At 45.7% G+C, this 23651-nt stretch overlaps 1 protein-coding gene across 1 annotated transcript in view; it reads right to left on the bottom strand.

Moving 5' to 3' along the window:
• Positions 1–7812: 7812 nt before the first annotated feature.
• Positions 7813–23651, bottom strand: part of Zdhhc14 (zinc finger DHHC-type containing 14) — a 264495-nt gene continuing 248656 nt past the window's right edge. The window contains exon 9 of the mRNA XM_028764357.1: positions 7813–9543. Within this exon, the coding sequence (XP_028620190.1) occupies positions 9508–9543 (36 nt within the window). The 3' untranslated portion in view covers positions 7813–9507. The remainder of the gene's footprint in view (positions 9544–23651) is intronic.

Here is a 23651-nt window from a genome sequence, read left to right as displayed (position 1 = left end):
TCTCCTCCTACTAGTGTTCTGACTCTGACATTTTGATGACTTGATGCTAAAGTGTCAGAATAGTTCTGGGGGGCAGCCTTTTCTTAGGAATTCTGCTTCAAAGCCCAAAGGCACAGTGCCACGAAAGCACTCTGTGTCTCAAAACAAGAGGTGTCAAATAAACACAGACCTGTGTGTTGGGTTCCTAACAGCCTGACTTCCTCCCTGTTGTCCAGACCCTGTCTTAGTTGAGATTCCCATACCTGCCCTCAGCACAGAGTGTTAATGAGTCTGAGCAAAGGTAGTAGAGACATTGTGGATTTGCAAATAAAAACAAGGCTTCTCTGCAGCCAGGGAGGCATTGGAGGGACTTTGGTGGGGGCTGTGAAGATGTCTTGCCCTTACCAAAGATGGTCCCTACTTCTCCTAAAGACGTTGTCATGGTTGTTTCTAGTCTTGGGATGTGGCAACTACCTAGAGATGGTAAGGGGAAGAACTCACAGCAAAACTGTTCTGTGGCATCTAGTTAGGTGAAGGCGTGGGGCTAGCTTACCTCATTGATCGTATGTCCTGTTAATCAATCCACTCTCTTGAATCACTCTGCTTTTGAACCTCTAAGTCTCCTTGTTTAGCTAAGTCTGAACATATCCTACACAGTATTGCATGCCTCACAGTTGCCTGCTGTGGTGGGTTGACCGAGGATGTCCCCATGGACTCAAGTATTTGAACACTTGGTCCCCAGTTGGTGTGACTGTTTAGGGAGTTCCGGAACCTTTAGGACTTGAAACCATGTTGGAGGAAGTATGTGCCTGGGAGTGGGCTTTGGGTTATCGTCCCACTTCCTGTTCTCTCTCTCAGTATGTGATTAAAGATTCCACAGCTTGGTTTCCTGTCCTGGCCCCCTGATGATAAGCCTTCCCTGTCATTATGCATGCTGCCTCAAGAACCATGGCCAACTTCTTCTCCCATAAGCCACCTGGGCTATGGTGTGTTCTTGCAGCAGCAAACGCACCAACTACACCCTTCTTCAGAGCCAGCTGCATGTCTCCAACATAAGAGCCATCTTCTTGAGCTTTCAAGCTCACAGTCTTTTTTTTTGGTTTTTCGAGACAGGGTCTCTCTGTGTAGTCCTGGCTGTCCTGGAACTCACTCTGTAGACCAGGCTGGCCTCGAACTCAGAAATCCACCTGCCTCTGCCTCCCAAGTGCTGGGATTAAAGGCGTGCGCCACCACTGCCCGGCTCAAGCTCACAGTCTTAACTACACTGGTGGCAGGTGTCTAGGACTTAAGTGTAATTGCAAGTGGATCCCTGTTGAAAACCCAACTCTTCATGTGCCCCTCGTCTCTGGCAATAAATCACACTGTTCTCTTTTTCAGTGAATTGGATCATTTTAGGCACATCACGTAAGGTAGGCACGTCACACAGTATTTATCTTTCAGTGTCTGAGCTTGTTTCACTTCTGCCAATGACCTCAAAGTACATCCACGGTGTCTCATGTGGCAGGATTTCTTCCCCGAAATCCTGAAGAGTATATTTTCCAGGCATACTTTTTGGGCTACATTATTGAGTTCTTATATCTACCACCTTTTCAACCCTGTCCCCCAACACTAGGTAGGAGAGAAAGAAGGTTAGAGGTGAAAGGGGTATAGATCTCTTCAGACTACTTCCTGCTGATTAGGAACATTGAGTTTCCTGGGACAAGTCTAATCTTTGTTGTCAGAATATCTCCAACCAGCAATCCAGCGATCCAGCGATCCAGCAATCATCCAGCAATCCAATCCAGCGATCCAGCGATCCAGCGATCCAGCGATCCAGGGATCCAGGGATCCAGCGATCCAGGGATCCAGCGATCCAGCGATCCAGCGATCCAGCGATCCAGCGATCCAGCGATCCAGCGATCCAGCAATCCAGCAATCATCCAGCAATCCAATCCAGCGATCCAGCGATCCAGGGATCCAGCAATCCAGCAATCATCCAGCAATCCAATCCAGCAATCCAATCCAGCGATCCAGGGATCCAGCGATCCAGAGATCCAGCGATCCAGCGATCCAGCAATAGCAAACGCAGCAGCAGGAATCAGCAGCGGCTCGGACCAGCAGCAGTAGGGGCAGCAGTAGGGAGGGCAGCCACAGACCATCTCGGGATCTCCCATTTATACCCTCTCCAGAGTCCCAAGAAGTCTGAATGTAAACCATCTGTAGCTGGCATTGCTCCTCCTAGAACAGGAGACAGTCATAGTGGCCATAGACAAATTGAAGCAGGCCCATGTCTCACACCTGGGACTAAAACAAAAACATAGCCACATAATACAATTGGGTTCTTAAAGAAACCAGTATCCTCACTACGGTATTCTACTCTATGTGTGTGCATAAGCTCTGCCTCTAGGCTTCCCCTCTGACATTTAGATAGTTTCCACAGCTGGGCTGCTGTGAACGACACTGCTGTCAACAATGGAGTGCTAATACACCCGAGGCCCAGCTTCAAGTCTCTCAAGTAAACACCAGGTTGTCAAATCATGTGGTAGATCAAATTTTAGTTTCTTGAAGAAAAGCCATCTCTTGTCATTTGGCACCTTTGCCAATGGTGTACAGAGGTTCTGATTTTTCCTCAGCCCCTCAACACTGATTAAATTAAGATAAATAGCCGTTTGAACATGAATGAGGTGACAAGCCATTGTGGCTTTCCATTGTATTTTCCTGATGGTAAGGTTGAATTGTTTACATTTTTGTTGGTCAGCAAATAGTTTCTCTGGAGGAATGAAATGGCAAGCTCTTGGTCCATTTTAAAGAAAATTATTTTACATGTATGGATGGTTTGCCTGTAGAGTATCTGTGTACCACATGTATGCAGTACCCATGGAAACCAGAAGGAGGCACTACATCGATTGGCACTGTGGTTACAGGCAAGTGTGAGCTACCATGTTGTTCCTGGGAATTGAGCCTCTGGAAGAGTAGCTAGTGCTCTTAACCACTGAGCCAATTCTCCCATCCACATTTGCCCTTCTTAAAATTGTTATTAAGTTTTTAATCTTTGCTGTTGAGTTGAAGAAGTCTTTTATATAGTTATATACTAACCACTTATCAGATCTATGATAGGCTGAAAATACAGTCTGGTTCTGTAGGCTGCCTCCCCACTCTTGCTATGCCTTGGCTGTGCAGAAGCTTCTAGAAAGATGGATGTCTCGCTTGTCCCCTTGTGCTCTTGCCTCTACATGCATGAGATCATCGCTAAGTAGAATGCCATGAGGTTTTCCCTTCACGTCTTTGCTTGTTTTAAAGATTTATTTGTTTTTATCTGTGTGTGTTTGCCTGCATGCATGTCTGTGTACCACATGTATGCAGTGCCTGTGGAGGCCAGAAGAGGGCGCCAGATCCCCTGGAACTGGAATTACAGACGGTTGTGAGCTGCTGTGTGGATGCTGGAAACGACCTTACCTGCCGAGCCATCCCTCTAGCCCTGTCTCCCCATGTTTTCTTATTGGAGTTTTTCAGGCTTGAATCTTATATTCTGAGTCCTTAGTTTACTTTGGATTCATCTTTTGTGTAGTGATTTAAGATAAGCGTGTGGTTTTAGTCTTTAAGCGTGTGGTTTTAGTCTTTTGCTTGTTCCTATAACGTTTCCCCAAATCCACTTGTCGAGACTGTCCCTTCCCTACTGTATATTCTTGTGAGAGATCAGTTGGGCAAGTATATACATACGCTGGTTTACTTCTCAGCTTTCTTGTCCATCCTGTCCATCTGTATGTCTAACTTTATGCTATTCTCATACATTTGAGGTGGTTTGAATGAGAACAGCCCCCATAAGCTCATGTGTTCGGATGCTTGGTCACCAGTTAGTGGAACTGTTTGGGAAGGATGAGGAAATGTGGCCTCGTTGGGGGAAGGTGTGTCAGGAGACGTGGGCTTTGAGTTTCAAAAGCCCATGCCAGGCCTGGAGTATCTCTCTACCTGCTGCCTGAGGATCAGGCTGTGATGCTCTCAGCTACTGCTCCTGGCTGCCATAGTGACCATGGACTAACCCTCTAAAACTGTGAGCAAGCTGCACACCAAATGCTTTTGTTTTTGTTTTTAAATAAGAGTTGCCCTGGCTATGATGTCTCTTCACAGCAATAGAATAGTATTTAAGCACTGTTTTAATTATGAGAGACTCATAGTGTATTTTGAAATGAGAAACTATGTTCTTTATCAAGGTTGTTTTGGCTATTTATGGTGTGTGTGTGTATGTGTGTGTGTGTGTGTGCATTTTAGTGTGTTTCCCCCCCCCATTCCTATAGAAAATCCTGGTGTGATTCTGGTAGGAATTAAACTGAATTTATCACTTTGGGGAGTTAGCATAGACATTTTTAATATTAACTCTAATCCCAACCATGGATAGCGCCTCATTCGTGTCCCCTGAACCCCTCAAAGAATCGTTGCTTTATAGTTTCTCATCTCCTTTGTTAAGTTTATTCCTAAGTAGTTTTTAAATGTTATTGAAGATGGATTTCTTCCCTTCTTGTTTCCCTTTCTGGACTCTCAGTTCCTTTACCACCATCTCAGTAGGAGTTTCTTCTAAGGTTTGGATGGTGTTAGTGCCTGAAGCTCACTTTGAAGGGAAGATCTGCACTGATCAGGAACAGAAATTTGAGTTGTCACAACTGTCATTATGAGCAGTTATCACTCCTGTCTCTTTACTCTGCATTAAGAAGGCAGTACATGTACTCAGTACAGTACCCATATGCATTCAGTACAGTACTCAGCCCTTTGCATACACTATCTTACTTGTCAGTGTCTTCATGATGTAGGCCCAGTTTCATTTTACATACAAGAGAACTAAGGCCCACAAAGCTTATATACATTTTTCCAGATTTTTTTTTCAAGACAGTGTTTCTCTGTATAGTCTTGGCTGTCCTTGGACTCACTCTATAGACCAGGCTGGCCTCGAACTCAGAAATCCGCCTGCCTCTGCCTCCCAAGTGCTGGGATTAAAGGCATGCGCCACCACTGCCTGGCTATTTTTCCAGATCTTAAAGCTTGTGTATCAAAAGGTCAAATTAGATTCTAGTCCCACTGCACTGCTACCAACCCAAGCTCTCTTTCTCTTTAGTCAAAGGAAGCATATGCATGGGACAGAGACTTCCTCCTCTGATTGTGTCAAAGGATCACTAGATAAATTCCCCCAAGGAGAGGTATGTAGAAGAATTTTAATCCAGGAACATGGCTGCTCTGGCAAGGAATCACATCCAAAGACCTCCCAGGTCTGTGTGATCCAGCTGGAATGATACACCTTTAATCACCCTGGCTAAAATACAGCTATACCCTTAGCACACTTCTTTAATCTCAAACAATGAGGGTAAAGTTAGTTTGTAGAAGAAAGCAGCCATGTTTGAAAGTGACTTCTAATTGAGGGGAAGACAAAGTGACAAATCAGAGAAAGATTTGACAGAATGAGTCAGAGATGGAATAGACCCAACTCTCATGAGAACAGACAGGAAAGAGAGGCTATTTAAAGAGCAGGCACAGTGAGTTAGGAGTGGGGGCAGATCAGTGAGTGCAGCTCAGCTGAGTTCAGAGTTCAGGCAATGCCATGGAGTTCAGATGAGTTCAGTTCACTGCAGTTGAGCTCAGTTCAGGTCAGAGCAGTTCAGTCAGAAGCTGAGAGAAGCCAATTTGATTCAGTCAGCTTTGAGAGGAGTTTGAGCCAGAACATCTGAATTGAACCAGCCAACCAGAGTTCAGAAAGAGCTAGAAAGGGTGAGTTTATTCAGCAGTAGGCCTCAAAGACAATAATTACATCTGATGACTAAGTTACTTTTTATAGAGGTGAAATTTAATTTCACATCTAGTGTTAACTGAGTATATAGTCATCCTCGTTTGACATGAACTCGTGTGTGAGTCTATTTTGCCTCTCTCTGTGAGGCTGTGATGAAGAGATTTTTCCACTCCAGCACCTATGCAGAAGCTGGGCATGGTGGCACAGATTTGTTAACCAAGCACTTTGGGAGAAGTAGAAGATCCCAAGGTCTCACTGAATGGCTAACCTAGCTAAACCGGCAAGTTCAGGTCCAGTGAGAGACCCCGTCTCAAACAATATGGTGCAGAGCAACCAAGGAAGACAGCCAATATCAATCTCTGACTTCCACATGCTCATATGGGTGAGAATGCTTGCACAGACATGTGCACACGAGAGCACACATATGCAACCACACCTCCAACACACATATAAAAAGAATTTTTAAAGCAATTTGTAATTTGAGGATCAGCTGAAAGTTTGAAGGCAGTGTTACAAGATATGTTAATACAAGTTTAATACTACTGTTGTTGAAATTACTAAAATAATAAAATTTCCTGGGATATCAGGGGAGTTCAGTGGATAAAGATGCTTGACGCTACGCCTAATGACATGGCTCTCATCTCCTGAATCCAAACAGTTGAAGAAGAGAATTAACTCTTTCACGTAAAGTGTCCTGTCTTAGTTAGGGTTCTACTGCTGTGAGCAGAGACCATGACCAAGGCAACTCTTATAAAAGAAAACATTTTAGTTGGGGCTGGATTACAGTTTCAGAGGTTCAGTGCATTCATCATGGTGGGAAGCATGGCACTGTGCAGGCAGGCATGGTGCTGCAGAAGGAGCTGTGAGTTCTACGTCTGGAGCTGTAGGCAGCAGGAGATTGTGTTTCTCAGGCATCCAGGAGGAGAATCCTTCCACACTGGGCGGAGCTTTAGCATAGGTGATCTCAAAGCCCCACCTCCACAGTGACATACTCCTAACAATGCCACATATCCTTAATAAGGCCACATCTCCTAAGGATATCACTCCCCATGGGCCAAGCATTCAAACACACAAGCCTATGGGGCCATACCTATTTAAATTTTCACACATTCTATGGTCTTTACATGTGAGCCATGGCATACATGCTCCCCCACATATCTTCTCTCCCCCTTTCTCTTACACACACACACACAAACACACACACACACACACACACACATGCACTCCCACATACATGCACCACAAACTATTTACAGTTGATTGCTTCTAGGGGAGGGAAAGTCAATCCGTTTTCTTTAGGGGCTATCCTCTGGTAGGTTGCCCATATACCAGTGTATAGCCCCTTTCTCATGAGCATATGGAGAGTGCTCATTAGATTCAGTGGTTGCTCAAACGAGCAAGCAAAAGGCAAACAAGAAAAGAGAAAAGATAATGACAACAATAAGAGAATGTGAGGTTGCTAGGGAGAAGAGGGGACCTTCCACACAGGGTATAGGAGGAAGGGTGCTGTTGGAACACAGTCCGAGAATGGCATTGTGGGAAGGGACTTCTGACTGCTTGTAAGGAAACAAGACAGGGGTCTTGTGACCTCAGTTTCTCACAACAACAACAAAAACAACAACACAGAATTGTTCTTGCGATGTGATTTCGTGCCCCTGCCAGGCATAGTAGATAGGAGTAAGTTCACTTTAGATTATTACAATTGGCTATTGTTATTTGTCCATATGCCTCTATGGAAAAACATGCTTTTACCACACAGATTGCCCTTGTAATTGTACACTCTACTCAGGTGATGCTTCTCAGCCCTCAGAGTATAAATCGTCTGATGCTTTGAATAAAGCAGGAGACTTTAGTCTGCCTGTTTATCAGCTCCATGCTTCCAGGTCCCACCACCTCTAGAGCAATACACAGGGTGTGGGAAACGAATCTGATTAAAACCCATTAAACAGATGCATGAAATTCTCCAACAATAAATAAAAATATTATATTAAAAACATCAATATCTGTAATTGGTTTGGTGAGGTAGAGGATGTACCGGTAAAAATGTGTGTTATACCATTTTATCTGGTTTCTTCTGACTTCATCTGGTCTGTGCCGAGAATTTTTTAGAATACATGTGCTCAGAGTTCAAGCATTACGCAACAGTCTTTCTTCACTTAATTGTCTGAATTGGCTACTTCCCAAAGGCTGTAGAGATGTCTGCCACTCTCCCTGCACTGTCAGTAGAGGATCCTTTTCTCTTTCCAGCCAGGCAGCCCCTGGCTCTGAGTCTCTCTCTGAGCTAATGTTGGGAGCATGTCTGTTACTCTTGACTGGCAGGACTGGCAGGAAGAATAACATTCTGACAACAGAGTGCTCTGCTGGGCAGGCACGTGGTCCCCTGACACTTGCAATTTAAAGAGATATGACATCTATACCTCCTGGACACAGAAATTCAGGGTCATTGCTTGTTAACCACTTCATGCCCGGCATCCTGTAGAATACAGAGTCCTGCTGGGCCTGGTGGTACAGACAGAATTACAGCTGCACAGGAGATTGAGGCGGGGGAAGGGTTTATCTTGGTTGGCAGTTTGAGGGAACACATGAAGGCAGAGAAGGCATGGGGAAGAAGCATGAGTCACTAGCTCCGTTGTATCTGTAGTCAAGAAGAGGAAGATGCTGGATTATAAAAATCCTACCCTAGTGATGAACTTCCTCCAGCGAGGACCTACCTCCTACAACTTTGAAAACAGTGAAGTCTGAGGAACTAACATTTAGGGGCTAAGTGTTCCAAACACATGAGCTGAGGGGATATCTCACAAACACAACACCTGCCTTTCTTCCCTTTAAAGTAAGTCTTTTATGGTTTGGCCTTTAGTTTCACAAAAGAAGACAAATATATGGTCTTCTAATGGTTTGCCCTTTCCTGGGCCAGGACAGTGAAACTTAAGGCTGAAGTCATCTCAGACAGAGTGGTAATGCCAGACTTTCCAAGTCAGCTTTTCTTGGTTAAAATCAAGCAGGGCTGATGGCCAAGTCATCTTTTCTTGGCTCAGCATATGCTAGAGGGAACGAGAGTATCATTTACTACCAGGAAAAGGGTCTGCACCTGTAAAGAAGATCATTAAAAGTCTAGACAGGAGAGAAGAGAATGAAAAATCCAGAGGTCTGGTGTAGCCAGACTACAGCTTTAACCAATTCCTGACCGTTGTTACTAATGGTATGCTTGCTGTATACCAGGTTCCTGACATACACAATCTCCTTTCTGTCCCTCTCAGTCTATCACCTCACACCTCACCCACGCACCAGATCCTCTGTAGAAAGATCACTTCCTTTCTGTTTTGTAGGCGGTGTGAGCATAGGCACAGAGAGACCCACAGCCAGTCTATATCAAGGAGCTGGTGCAATAGTGAAACCCGGCAATGAATACTGTTCTGCCTGACGCTATAGCTTGCTCCCCTTTTGGGCTGCCCCTGTCATTTGGCTTAACACCAAGTTCATTATTCTCCTTGAGGTCAGAAAGGCTAAGTCTGACCAGGAAATGCCACCACCAATCAGTCCTACTGGTAATATCACGAGGGCCGAGAGGAATGAGATGCTTGGGTGGGCAGCTCTGTGCCTTGCTGGGTGTTTCACTGTTTCCGGTAGCAGAGAGGTGCGTCCTCTGAGGTGCCTCTGTGGTGAAGCGAGGAGTCGGGGTGTCAGAAAGAAGGGGTCTCACTTGCACTTGATCTACATGGAAAAGCGAGCATGGGGAGGCTTTCTAGTGAGCTTTGCCCGCACCTCACTGGGTGCCATTAGTTGGCATTTAGACTTGACAGAGCTGGAATCATCTGAGAAGAGAGGAAAAAAAAAAGAGCCTCCATAAGTTTGGCCTTTAGGGAAGCTTATAGAACATTTTCTTGATTAATGATTCCTTGGGGAGGGTCCAGCCCACTGTGGGCGGTGTCATCCCTGGGCAAGTGCTCCTGGAGTGTATACGAAAGCAGCCCGAATAAGCCAGGAGGAGCAAGCCAATGAGCTGCATTCCTTCACGGTGTGTCCTCTCTTCTTGCCTCCAGGCTCCCACTTTTAGTTCCTGCCCTGATGCTCCTTAGTCACGGATTGTGACCTGAGAAAGTAAGATGAAATAAACCCTTTCTTCCCCAAGTCGCTTTTGGCTATGGTCTTCATCACGATAATTGAAATCCTAACCAGAACACCTGTTAAAATAATTAAATCTGTTTTTTCTTTCCCAGATCCTGCTCCTAGAAAGACGACTCTGAGGCTACTTATTTATCATTAAATGCCTAGGCCATAAGCTTTGGCTCATTCCCTGACTAGCTTGTAACTTATTTAACCATTCAAACTATTCTATGTCTACCATGTGGTTAGTTACCTCTCCTTAGTCCCGGCCCACTTCTTCCTTTGCATCTCCTCTCCCTCTGCCGGCCCCGCCCCCGCGGGGGGGGGCTCTTCTCCTCTCCCCTCCCCTCCCCTCTCCTTCCCTCTCTTCCTCTCCTCCTCTCTCCTCTCCTCTCTTCTCTTTTTAGTATAGCTTGAGATCAGTTTCTTGCCTGCTTAAGTCCATCCCCCTAGTGTCTAGCTTGAATCTGTCTGTTATACCCTCACTATTTCCCAGAATCCTCTCTTCCTGCCAGTGTCCCGCCCCCTATTTCCTGCCTCAGTTCATTGGCCATTGGCTATTGTTATTGACAGGTCATGCTTATTAAGAAAGAGATTCCCTCTACACACACACATTCACGTTTCTTATGTATTTTATCGCATATCCTGTGAGTTGAGTTTTAAAATTATACTGGTGATCATACCTGGAAATCACACCGATATATTTAAGGAGTGACACGAACCACGAGACTCATGTTGACTTCATGGACACAGGGGGCTATGTGCACAGGCACTGGCTTGAAGTCAGAAGGCAGGTGGCCCAGTCCTTGCTCAGCAGTCAGGATTATGTAAAAAAATGGCTGCGGTCATCAAAATTGAGCAGGTACCCTGTTTCAGGTATTATATTAGTGGTTTTATGCCTAAAGTCTAATCGTTTTAAATCTGACCATTTAATTTTCCCCATCATTTGTTCAGCTCAGTCTTAAAAAGATTTATAACTAAGTCTTTTTAAACTTTAAATTTAAATCTTTAAATGTATAATTAAAGCACATAATTTTTAAGAGCCCTTTGGAATGACAGGCTAAAAATCTTAGAAAAATCCAGTCTCCATAAAATCAACAGGCAGACCGAAGAGCAGTGAAAATCAACTTCAGGGGCAGGGCGGTGCTAAGGAGATGGCTCAGACAGTAAAGTACTTTCTGCATAAGCATGGCCACCTAAGCATGGTACAGCCTCTGCTTGGAGTCACAGCACTGGGGAGGCAGACACAGGTGGAGCCTCACTGTGTTTCTCGGCCAGCCATTCTAGCAAAGCTCCAGTTTCAGTGAGACGCCCTGTCTAAAAAAAAAAAAAAAAAAAAAAGTGAGTGACCAAGGACAATTGTTGGGGTAATCCTTTTGTACACTGTGTAAAGATTGTCTTTGTTAATCCTGTCCCAAGAGAGCACTGAGTACGGGTCAGATTTTAGTATTGTTATTCTTATGGTTTAACACTGACCTCGGTATTTTGTAAACATACAGCTTCCTCACTTGCTGGCTGGTTTCATAAAGAACTGACAGGCAATAGCTGGGCAGGAAAGGGAAGGCAGAATTCCTAGTTCTCAGGAGAGGGGCTCTGGGAGAAGAGTCTGGAGCAGGAGGATTAGCCAGCGGGACACAGAGGAGGAGACTGGACTTACCAGGAGTGAGAGAGAGGTAACAGACCCTGAGGCAGGATGCGTGCTAGTACAGTCAGGTTAATTAAGTTAGATAAGCTAGCTGGGAGGTAGTCCAAGCTATAATGAAATTAATACTAATTTCTCTGTGCCAACATTCATCTGGGTCTAAGAAATCCTGCGAGAGAAGATTCTTAGTACTGACCTGTGGCTTCCATGTGAACGTGGTCATGCACACTCATTGAAACACACATGTCCACATACATTCACAAACACACACAGACACATACAGAGACACACACACAGAGACACATATGATGAATACAGATGTGACAAGTGTAAAGCCAAGACTACACACACACACACACACACACACACTAATATACACATACACGCACACACAGACACACACACACACACAGAGACACATATGATGAATACAGATGTGACAGGTGTAAAGCCAAGACTTTACACACACACACACATTAATATATACATACATACATACATACACAGAAACACACATACACACACAGACACACACACACACACACACAGACACATATGATGAATACAGATGTGACAGGTGTAAAGCCAAGACTTTACACACACACACATACACATTAATACATACATACACGCACACACACAAACACACAGACAGACAGACACACACATAGACACATATGATGAATACAGAGATGACAGGTGTAAAGCCAAGACTTTACACACACACACACACACACACACACACACACACACACTAATATACACACACGTGCACGCACACAGACATACACACATACAGGAAAGAACAGCCAGATCCCATTGCACACTGTTGGGGAAGGGGGAGGGTCGTGCTGAGAATTGACTTCTTATCCAGATTCCATGATTCTGACAAGCTGTCAGGTGTGGGATCCACTGGTCCTTGACGCAAAGGTTCTCACCTTTGCTTTTCTCATTACATTTGCTTTGCCCTCCGTTTGCCCTTTTTGGAAAAGAACGGCTAATCACTCTCATCTGACTACAGTTCTGCAAGTGAGATAGTGCCCAAGGGAAAGTCCTCTGACATTCCTCAGCTGGGAAATGAAACTGAGATTCTTTATCTTGGGGACCACCAAGACCAGAGAACAGTGAGACTTTAGAACAGTAGACAGACTCTTTTGCCCTCCTTAATGAGATTATCTATCCATCTATCTATCTATCTATCTATCTATCTATCTATCTATCTGACTGTTACCTTCTCCTCAGAGGAGAAGATGTGCCTAGTCCTGCAGTGATTTGAGGTGCCAGGGTGGGTTGGTTCCCAGGGTGGCCTCCTCCTCTTCAGAGGAGAAGGGGAGGGGGAAGGGGGAAGAAGCTGTATGTATGTGGGGAACCAGAAGGAGTGGGGGCTGCTATTGGAGGTAAAGTGGATAAATTCATCATCATCATCATCATCGTCATCATCATCATCAGGCAGTGAGGGAGGATACTGCCAAGAAAATAGATGCCGGGAGCAGCAATTGTGGATAGTAGGGTAACCCACACTGGAACTCCTCATTTTAAAGAGAAGGAAGCCAACTGGGTAGCAGGTAGGCTGACTTGCCCAAGATCATATAGTTGAAGGAGATAGGACTGAACCAAAGCAATCAGACTCCAGACTCTGCTCTAATGACTACGCTGAAGCCTGGGGAGGCAGCCTGCCGCGCAGCCATCTGCATTAAAATCCATGACACTGCTCTGCAGCCCTGCAACTGGGGCTTTGGAGTCACGTGGATGTCTGGAGCTGTTATGCAGCCAGTCTAGATGAATCAAGTAGAAAGCAACCGAGGAAGACACATGACATCAACCCCTGGGCCTCCATGTGCATGACCACACACCTGTATCTGCAAATACAGGAACATGTAGCTATACCATATACAAACACACACTTGTGCACACACATCTCCAAGACATGTATCTACAACACACACACACACACACACACACATACACACACACACACGCACACGCACACACTCCTGAATACAGAGGTGGCAGCTGTAAAGCCAAGTCATTTCGACTCGGGCTATTTTGCAGGAGAGTTGTTGAGACCCTGAATACCGGGTGGCGGGGAGGAGGGAAGTATCAAATATGCTGATTTTGCTGTGTGAGAACTGGTGACTATTCCTACAGGCCAACATGATTACTTTTCTAGCAAATACATATTACACAGGCACTAGTTATAAGAAGCTGTGCATCCTGTGGATAAATGAAAAAGACAGTCTCCAGGAAGCTGTCCATCCGCAGCCTGGATCAGCATGCCCCGTGTTTTGTTTCTTTCTTTGTTTTCCCCTGTGATGTGATGGTCCATTGCTGCTCTAAGACACGCACCACTGATGACAAATGTTGGGACCGAATGTGTGTTGTTGGCCTCTTGTGGCTCAGCTGAAGGCCTCTCAGGATAAGGAAAGGCTGTATCCACTGAGCTGTAATGCACAAGTGGGACGTTGTCACTTGTCCCCAACTGTGATAATACAATGTGCATTTGTGTCTTTGCCTCACGCTCCTAACATAATCCTAAAAACCTCAATCTTCTCTGAGCGGTAGGAGTACTTTGGGCACGCTATGGAGATGACTCATGGGTGAGCTTCAGGACAGCACTGATCCTCAGAGAGACCACTTGACAAGAACTTGCGACTTTCAGCTCATCTCTGGGTCTGTGGGAAGGGGAGAGGGACTGGACATTGACTTAATCATTAATGATTCATTTAGCCATTCCTATATGGAACCTCCATAGAAACTCATAGTGGACAGAACCAAGGAGTTTTCATGGTGTTTAACACACTCAGAAAGTGGACAGAAGCTCTGTAACCCCTCTCTCCTCATATCTTACCCTTTGCATTTCTTTTATGTAGTCGCCCCTGAGCTGGTTTCTAATGAACTGGCCATCATAAGTAGAGCACTTAAGGAATTAGAGAATTCCCTGAATTTGGTCTAGCAGACCTTTGAAGATGAGAAAGAGGGCAATGGAATCTTAACTTCATCACTAACTGTTCAGAAGTACAGGTGGCCTCGACATGCCCCTGGAGTCAAAAGTTGTAGAAGTTTGGTCTGGTTCTTTCTTCCAGGTCCATGCTCCCAGAAATCAAACTCAGGTTCAAAATACCTTTACAAATACCTTGGCCATGTAGCTAGGCTCTTCTCTGACTAGACCACAACTTAAATTTAACTCGTTTATTCTAATCTATATTCTGCCACATGGCTGGTTACCTGTACTCAGGTACCGTGTATAGGCATAAATTTTTTATAACCTACTTTTAAGAATGGTTTAACCTAGCCGGGCGGTGGTGGTGCATGCCTTTAATCCCAGCACTTGGGAGGCAGAGGCAGGAGGATTTCTGAGGATTTCCGTAGACTAGGCAGGCGGATTTCTGAGTTCGAGGGTTCGAGGCTAGCCTGGTCTACAGAGTGAGTTCCAGGACAGCCAGGGCTCCACAGAGAAACCCTGTCTCGAAAAACAAAACAAAACAAAACAAAACAAAACAAAACAAAACAAAACAAAACAAAACAAAACAAAAAGAATGGTTTAACCTCTCCTCTAGCCTGCCTCCCAGCAGAGGTAGTGGAGGAGAAAAGTTATCAGGATGAGGGGGAAGTGGACCTGTTCAGCAATAGTTCTTAGGAGGCGAGCTTGATCTTCTTTGGCAGCAGCTCAGTCCTGTAGCAAACATCAAATGCGACCTAGCAGCTACAGGCCAGTCCTTTCAGCAAGCAGACACCAGGCAGCTGTAGTTCAATCCTGAAGAAACTGCTAGGCATGCTAACCGGCCTAAGGTGAGGCCTCAGAAGCAGCAAGCTGCCGCAGGAACCTCATGAGCAGTTCTTGGGCATGTTTCTCTGAATGGTGGTGTCATCACAAGTTGAGCTCAACAACGCTGTGTAAGGCAAACCAATACATGTGTGTCTTCCTTGAAGAATTGCAAGGTGGAACAAACCAAACCAAGGCTCTGTGCTTGTCTCCCACTGACTGTGGGGTCATATTTATACTCCTTCATCAAGTGTCCTTTCATATGTCTGCTGTATCCAAACATCCTTTCACCTGTGTCTGCTTCAGGAAAACAGTCTTTCACGTGTTTGCTTTAGCAAGACATCCTTTCACCCGTGTGCAACCAGGAAAACATCATTTGACACAACTTTCCAAAGAATCTGGAAATTTCCACTTCAACCATGCGTGTGTCTAGTCACATCTTCCCAGGTGCATCTCCCGCCTGACAGTATTCCAGAATCCTTTCTGCCTTCCGGATGTTCTACCTCCTATTTCTTGCTGAAGTCATAGGCCACTGGATTTTTATTGACAGGGGCTATATCCATACAGATACAAGATATTCTCTCTACAAGAAGGAGAGGGTGGTCCTTTAGTCTCCCCTAACCTGGAGTATCCCTGCTGTGATGGTTTGTATATGCTCAGCCCAGGGAGTTGCAGGATTAGAAGGTGTGGCCTTGTTGGAGAAGGGTGTCCCTGTGGGTGTGGTCTTTAAGACCCTCATCCTAGCTGCCTGGAAGTCAGTATTCTGCTAGCAGCCTTCAGATGAAGATGTAGAACTCTCAGCTCCTCCTGCACCATGTCTGCCTGGATGCTGCCATGCTTCTGCCTTGATGATAACGGACTGAACCTCTGAACCTGTAAGCCAGTCCCAATTAAATTTTGTCCTTATAAGACTTGTCTTGGTCATGGTGTCTGTTCACAGGAGTAAAACCTTGACTAAGACACCTGCTAACCTCAGTTAATATTTTAGTTTATTGACCCAAGGAGTGTCTGAGGAGTTTAGGAACTGGTTAGTATGAGGCAAAAGCCCACACATGTGGTGTCAGAAGTGTGCGTAAAACCATTTCTGATAGAGGGGAAGTCCGTGTGGGTGCTTGTCCCTGGGTGATGGGAAGCTTCCTAAGGCTGAAATGTCCTGGCTTGTCACTTGTCTTGGGGATAAGTTCTCATTCTGACCTTGAGCTCCAGTGTTCACTTCCTGAATGGTGATCAGAAATTTCACATAAAATATTCATTCGAAGGCAAATTAAAAAACCTGCCCTGTGTCTCAATGAGGCTGGTTTTCTCTGTCCCTGGGGAAAAGCCCCAAGGGCTGAACCCGAGTGACAGATCTAACGCAGGAAGGAAGACTCCAGAACCGGGAGAAGTTAAATGAGAAACGGAATTTGCCAGCGAACCAACCTGAACAGATTAGCTCACAGTGTGAGTCCACTCTGTTAGGCTCAGGGACTATTAATATTTTTATGTGGATTTTGAAGTACTCTCTTAAGAGAGTGTGGTTTTATAGGATTAAGGAGGCTTTGAATATCAGAATTTTTTTTTTTAATCATCTGCTCCCTGTCTACTTGACAAAGAGTTTTGAGGTGGCTAAAAATATCCAACCACATATAAAGTAGGGCAGTGAACACAGATGAGGGGGAGCTGAGAAGCCAGGGGCAGGGTGGGCTGCAGGAATTCAGCAGCCTTTTGGAAGTTACTAAGGGGGAGCTTGAGGATGGGGGCAGCTCGTGTTATCTGACTGAAGAAAACCTGCTGCAGGTGAACAGTTCTGAGCACTGAGTTTTATGGGAATCGTGTGGGCGTGGCTTCTCATACAAGGGGCCCTTTGTACTCCTCTTGACACAGGACAAAACCTTCAAACCAACTGAGAAGAGCTGAGCAGCTGTCGCTTGCAGGGGAACCTGAGTTTTACTCCTTCTCTGAGGCTTTCCTTCTTTATTCCCTTTCTGCCTCACATGGTGACCAAAGGCAACGAGAACCTGAGTGGAACTGTTCCCTAATAGGACATAACAGCCGTGCCAGGGGCTGACAGGCAGCACCCCCTCTTCCCCACCCCCAGTTATGTGACCATGGAGCAGAGTGAATCTGCAACAAAAATAGAGACTCAGCATTGTTAGTGAGCACAGACGCAGGCAAGCTAGAACAAGGGTTTGCACTCAACTTTTGTCTGGGCACTTACAGAGGGAAGGGATTGTGGGTAGGGAGCTGGTTAGCAGAGCAAGCTAACAAAAGAAGCAATTTTCGCCTCGGTGGAAGCCAGCCCAAGGAGCAAAAGGTAATTACTGGAGGAGCTGAATGACCTTTGTAGAGCCCAGAGAAGAAGAAATTACCCCTGGGTTTAGATGAAAGACTTCAGGGCTTAGTGAAAAATACCATCAGAATACTTGTCCCCTTGAGGCCTGAGCAGTTGCATCATGTCACCTTCAAGGTTGGAAGGGACCTGGGCAAGCCCAGCTTCCCATGTCAGGTTGTCTTTGACACTGAACCTGTAGGAAATGCTGCTGTTATGTGGTAAAGAAGCCATGAGGGGAAACTAGACTGTCCTGGAAGCTGTGGAAAGGCTCTACCTACCAAGGCAGGAAACACTTTGAACTTGGAAGAAAGGCCTTTGGGGATTTCTACCATAGCCATATTTTATAATTTTCTTTCTTTTTCCAGACAGACAAGAGTTTCAAGTAACAGGGTCTACCTTCCAAGTGCTGAGATTATAGCCATGCGCCACCTCCCCTGGTTTATAACTACTAGGGATCAAACCCAGGACGTCGTGCACATCAGGTAACCAGCCGAGCTACATTACAGCGCCATGTTTAGAGCTTTAAAACTGTGGACTCTGAAGTACTGCTTTAAGAAAATGTGCCCTAACTCTTACTCACATTCCATAGGACAGAAAGGACAATAGACACATCCCTGCTCAAGTGTCCTCACACCCAGGTACCAAGACGGGAGTGGAGACTGCAGGTGTACCAGGTGGGCTTCTGGCCTTTGACATTGAGGAATTGGGAGGCAGGGAGCAGTCCACAGAGTGAGCACAGAGGCTGCAGAAACTCTGGGGCCAACCATATGATGCTCAGACTTGTCCTAGTGGAAAGAGGATGTTTCTGTAAGGGGTTCAGGCAGAGCAGGAAGCTGTTAGACCCAGAGTTTTAAAAAAATCTCTTTGACCCCAGCTTAAAGAGAGCATTCCAGAAGGGTCCAAGTCAGGAGATCCTATTCCCTCTAATGACTCGGACTTTCCTTTCCCTCCAGTCAAAGGTGACTCATTCAGAGAAGGAAAGCTGCGGTTCCTACTGGAGAAGGTCACTCTGGCTGGAAGCAACAGTAATTGCCTGCAGTCCCCTCTGCACTCTCCAGAGAGGGTGAGATTGGATGATGTGTCATTCGTCATTCTAGTTAGAAGTGGTCTAATGTCCTGTCACAGAACACAACCAGACCTCCTGCCATAGGAGTTCCTGACTCTTCTTCCCAGGGACCTGGACAAGGGCAGCTTTTGGAGTGACTGATAAATGTCTAGCCATGTCTTTCCAATGTCATGTTCTTGTGTCTTTCTCCTCTTCCTCTCAGAGGTTCAACATCTTCCTTCAGCCGGCTTCTCACAGGATGACTCAGCATCCTTAGTAGGATGGAGCTCAGGTAGGCACGACACACTTCCAGAGAGAGAGACAGGCTTTTCTAGAGAATCTTGGTGTGCCTACCTGTCTCCTAGCCCAGATGGGCCACAGGCTGTTGCTGACTTCATGCTGTGATAATACAGATCTAGGCGGGATGCTTGAACCAAGTGCAGGAACGAACTCTGCATTCTAGGAAGTGTGGTAAGCAGGCTCTGTGGAAGCCTGAGAGGTAGGGCATTCCGTGTCTTGCAAAGCCTGTTGGCTGCACCGGGTAGAAACACCTCAGGGAAGGATGCTGGGAACCAGGTTAGCACCAGGTACTGAGGAAAGTAGCAATGGGTAGCACAGATGGTTTTCAAGGGCAAAACTGGTTTTGTAAGTGCAAAAGTTTACTTTTAGTAATAGTTACCTTTCTTGACTCTTTGCTAATCTAAGACCAAAAGCCTTTGGCTTCTGGTAATTAACTCCTGCTGTTCAGCAGAAGAGGATAAAAAGGAAAGAGGGTTAATTGGTAGGGCTCTTTTCTCTCTGGCTCAAAGACCTTTCACTGGTCAGGCCAAAGGCTCAGAAACTCGTGAACTCTTTGACAACCAGAAAAGAAAAGAGAAGAAAAGAAAAGGAAAGAAAAGAAAAAAAAGGAAAATTCATTCATACAGACAGACAGACACACATACTCATACATACACACATTCTGGTCCCGTCCTGATCATCTGTCTCATCAACTCCACAAGTGTTCATGCATACTTACATATATATACATACAGCTACACATGTATGTATAGACAGACATAATACATATATATGTATATATTTGGTGGATGGGGCAGAGCCCCCAAGCCACACTTTATTCCTTCTCTCTGGCCTTCTTATACCTTCTTAGATAAAAGTTCTTTAGAAAATTACCTCATAGATGAAATGTTTCACAAAAGAGGAGTTACAGAAGGATGCAATAGTAACTCCAAAGCAGTATTTCATTCTGTAAGCTCATTATAAATTCAAAGCAACAGTTTCACATGGCCTTGCTTTTTCATAGTGCACACCTGTGGCCTCATCCTTGGACTGGACCTAGAATGAATGTTTTTCCTTGAATCACACATCTGTCCCAAGTCATTTCTTTTTTTAAGAGTAATTGTGAAAGCTTATTGTAGTCTTTATTATGCAGCCTTTGTTTACTATTCTATGAGGAGGGGGCACATTCCATTCTTGATTCTAATTGTATTACATCTTTCTGGCAAAGCAACTAAAACCATCTTCTTAAACATTCTTCCTAGCTGGGCGGTGGTGGCGCACGCCTTTAATCCCAGCACTCAGGAGGCAGAGGCAAGTGGATTTCTGAGTTTGAGGCTAGCCTGGTCTACAGAGTGAGTTCCAGGACAGCCAGAGCTACACAGAGAAACCCTGTTTTTTTGGGGGGGGAACAATAAAACTTTCTTCCTAAAATTATTTGAACCACAGGAATTCCATGAAGTCATTAATTCATCAGAGCAGCATTAACTCATGGAAGTTCATCTTCATGTTGACCTGCAGGGAATTTCCTCAATAGGGTGGGCTGATGCCCAGGAATCATCAGGCTACAGTGGCAGGAAATGCATATCAGCAGCAAGAAGCAACCCTGGGATGACACCTCTAAGGACCCTGCCTTCTTAGAGCTCACCTGTCGTAGGCCATGCAAAATGTTGGGCCATCTTCAGAAAACTCACTTGCATGCCTTTCCTAACTGGCTTCTGACAGAGGAGAAAGAGGATGAATTTCAGAAGTACTACAAGGCTGCACAGCCCAGGCCAGTAAGATACGGTGGTCTGCTCTGGGTGAGTTTGGGGGAGGCTGTGTGGTAGAAAGAGAGAACGCATAATCAGCACAAAATCTCCACTACTCATTTCAGAGAGCAAATTTTTATAATCAGGGACTTTTTCTGGAAGCTTCTGCACCTGGCACACTATGACTTAATTCCTAGGTTTCATGGGAGGATATACCTCGAGGCTTTTGGTTTGTGGGACAAAGGCAAAGAGTTTAAGGATTGCTGCTTCCCAGAGGGTCCCTTCAGCACCAGAAACAATGTTCATTTCTTGGCTACAACACTGTGGCTCCAGGGGCTGCCATTCCAAGGACTCAGATCTGGAGTGATAACAAACAGGGCTTCTCAAATAGCTCCTGAAGCAAGAATCACCGTTGGCTGCATGCTGGTCCATGTGTCCCCACAGCTGCGGACTGAGGCTCTCTGCTGAAATATCCAGACTCAGTTACCTGTCTGAGATGTCTCAAAAAAACACTTACTAGGTGCCTATTGTACCTGAGGGCTCCTGCTAGGAGCTGGGAGGCAAGGCTATTTGATACAAATTTGCTTTCTTGGGACCAGAGAGATGCTTTAACAGTTAGGAGCACCCTTTGCTCTTCCGGGGAATCTGGGTTCAATTCCCAGCACATGGCAGCTCACAACTGTATTCAACACCCTCACACAGACATACAGGCAGGCAGAACACGCACAAAATGAAACTAAAGAAATCATAAGTTTGCTTTCTTCTGGAAGCTTCTGGTATAGGGAATGATAATAGCCTGGGGTAGGAGAGGGTGTTTCTATCTTGCCGTTGCAGGAGGAAAGGCAGAGTGGGGGTGCACATAACCAGAGGCAGATAAAAAATGGGAAGTGACACGAGCTGGCTCCCACTCACGCCCCGTCACTTCTCTTTTAGAGGCTGCACACACATACAGCTGTGAGTGTCCTCTGTCCACAGTCCTGTGGGTGACCTCAAACTAAGCACCATGGCTACTGAAGGCCAATCAATGAGAGGCCTGGCAAGTGTTGAGCTCATGGGGCCACAGAGGGTGGGCCACCAGACTGCTGAGCTAGGGGTCTCGAGGACACTGGATGTTACATTTGCTTTGCCTTAATGTTTCCCCCTCTCTTTCCAAAGAGGATCAGTCAGGGGAGCATGGCACAAACCACCCACTGGTGATCCCAGACATTTCTAAAAGGGGCTGTTGTGTGCAACTGACTTCACCATGAGAGCTGCTCCTTCGAAATGCTGAAAAGCTATAAATCATCGAGCCTAATGGATTTTTGTCCCATCTATTCAATATCTTCCAGGGCATTGCATCTAGAATGTAATGCATTAAGGGGGTGGGTGCGGGGGAAAGAAAGCTCTCTAGCAAACCGTGCTAGCCTAAGCATTTTCAAAGCGAACACACCACACTAAAAGCCTTTCCTTATTTCTTGGTGCAAGGCCATGGCTGCTTCTCTTCCTGGTCACTCCATCACAATCTCGCAGACTCTTAGGAGTGCAGAAAGAACCTGGGCGGCAGCCCAGGCCTGACACGCCAGCTGTGTGGCTTCAGGCCAATAGGAACTGCTTTGAGCTATAGTACTTACTTCCAAAGCGAACATAGGACTCTTAAATTTTCTGCATTAGCATAATCATATGATATATTGAACGTCCTCGTGACATTTACATACATGTGTATGGTGGACTGGGATCACATGTCCTTGACCCAGGGTATTTCTAATTACAGAAGAGGAAGGCTATGATAACTTGGCAGGCATCCAAGTCATTGTCCCTTCACACTTGGCATCCCTAACAAGTGTTAGCTTTGAGTTCTGGTCCCTTGCTCAGAAATCCACTGACTTCTGAGGTCCGGATTAAAGGGCTGGGAGCTTTCTGCCTGTGATTGGGGCAGAAGCTAGGAAGGAGTCTCTCCATCTCATTAAAAAGTGAGTCACAGGATGACCCACATTATTGTAGAGATAGTGCCGGAGGGTGAGCATCCATCCAGCTTCCAGCTTAGACTGGGGAGGGCCCCCCAGCATCCTGGGGCAACTTTTTTTTTTTTTTTTAAGGGAATGGCTGGCTCTCCGTTAACTCAGAGGAAAAGGCAGACTGTCCCTGCCTGGGGCACTGGAGTCTTCCCGAGCGCCTGGGTCGGGGTAGCTCTGTTCCCAGACCCATCCATCTGGTCATGAGGGCTGCTCTCATTGTCTGCTTGGGAAACTCGGCTTGGAAAACAAAACCATCATGCGAGATTTCTTCATCCCGTGGTTTTCGAGCCATCAGGTTGCTCATAAATTAGATGTCATTTGAGCTTTCTTTGCTGTCACATGGCAAGGACTCAGGGGTTGGCCAGACTCTGCTGGATGCCTAGCTTTTAGACTTTATTTTTTGTTTTCTTTTTCTATTTGCTAACAGGTCATTGGTACAAAATATTTATCAAAGGATAAAACCAGAGACAGATAAATCTAATATCCTCTATTATCCTTCATGTCTGTCAATGCCCTAGGGCTTAGAAAGAAGCTTCAGAAAAGCCCTCCCCACTGAGACAGTGGGTGAGGGACCCGAATTAAGAAGGGAAAGCATTTGCATACTGCCTCAGATTCCTTCCCCAATCCAGACCTATCCAGATGGAGTGTGAACATTTTCCTTCTTGGATCCCAGGGGAGAGTCCTAAATGAAAGTCTGTCTGTGGTCCTGCTGAACCAGAGTCAAGGCTGTGACATTTATAGAACCTCAGCCATAGGGAATGACACACAGCACTCTTTCTGGGGCCACCTCAGATCCTTCTGAACCCATCCTTCTTGGTCTTTACTTACACGCTGCCTCCACTTGCCTGTCAGCCCCACCTCCAGCTCCTGTTCTCCTCCGAGTCTGGATAGAGGGAACAGAACTAGACTCCCTCATCCTAATGTCTCCGCACAGGTTAGGGAATTACCTGAAGCCGTGGTACCTCCATAGCCGCCTCCCGTGGGAACAAAGGACCCCATGGTTGTTTTATAGCAGGCACAAGCTTTATAGGCAC

Source organism: Grammomys surdaster, unplaced genomic scaffold (assembly GCF_004785775.1).
Source record: "Grammomys surdaster isolate TR1022 unplaced genomic scaffold, NIH_TR_1.0 143, whole genome shotgun sequence".
Lineage (NCBI taxonomy): Eukaryota > Metazoa > Chordata > Mammalia > Rodentia > Muridae > Grammomys > Grammomys surdaster.
This window is presented reverse-complemented; position numbering and strand designations above follow the sequence as displayed.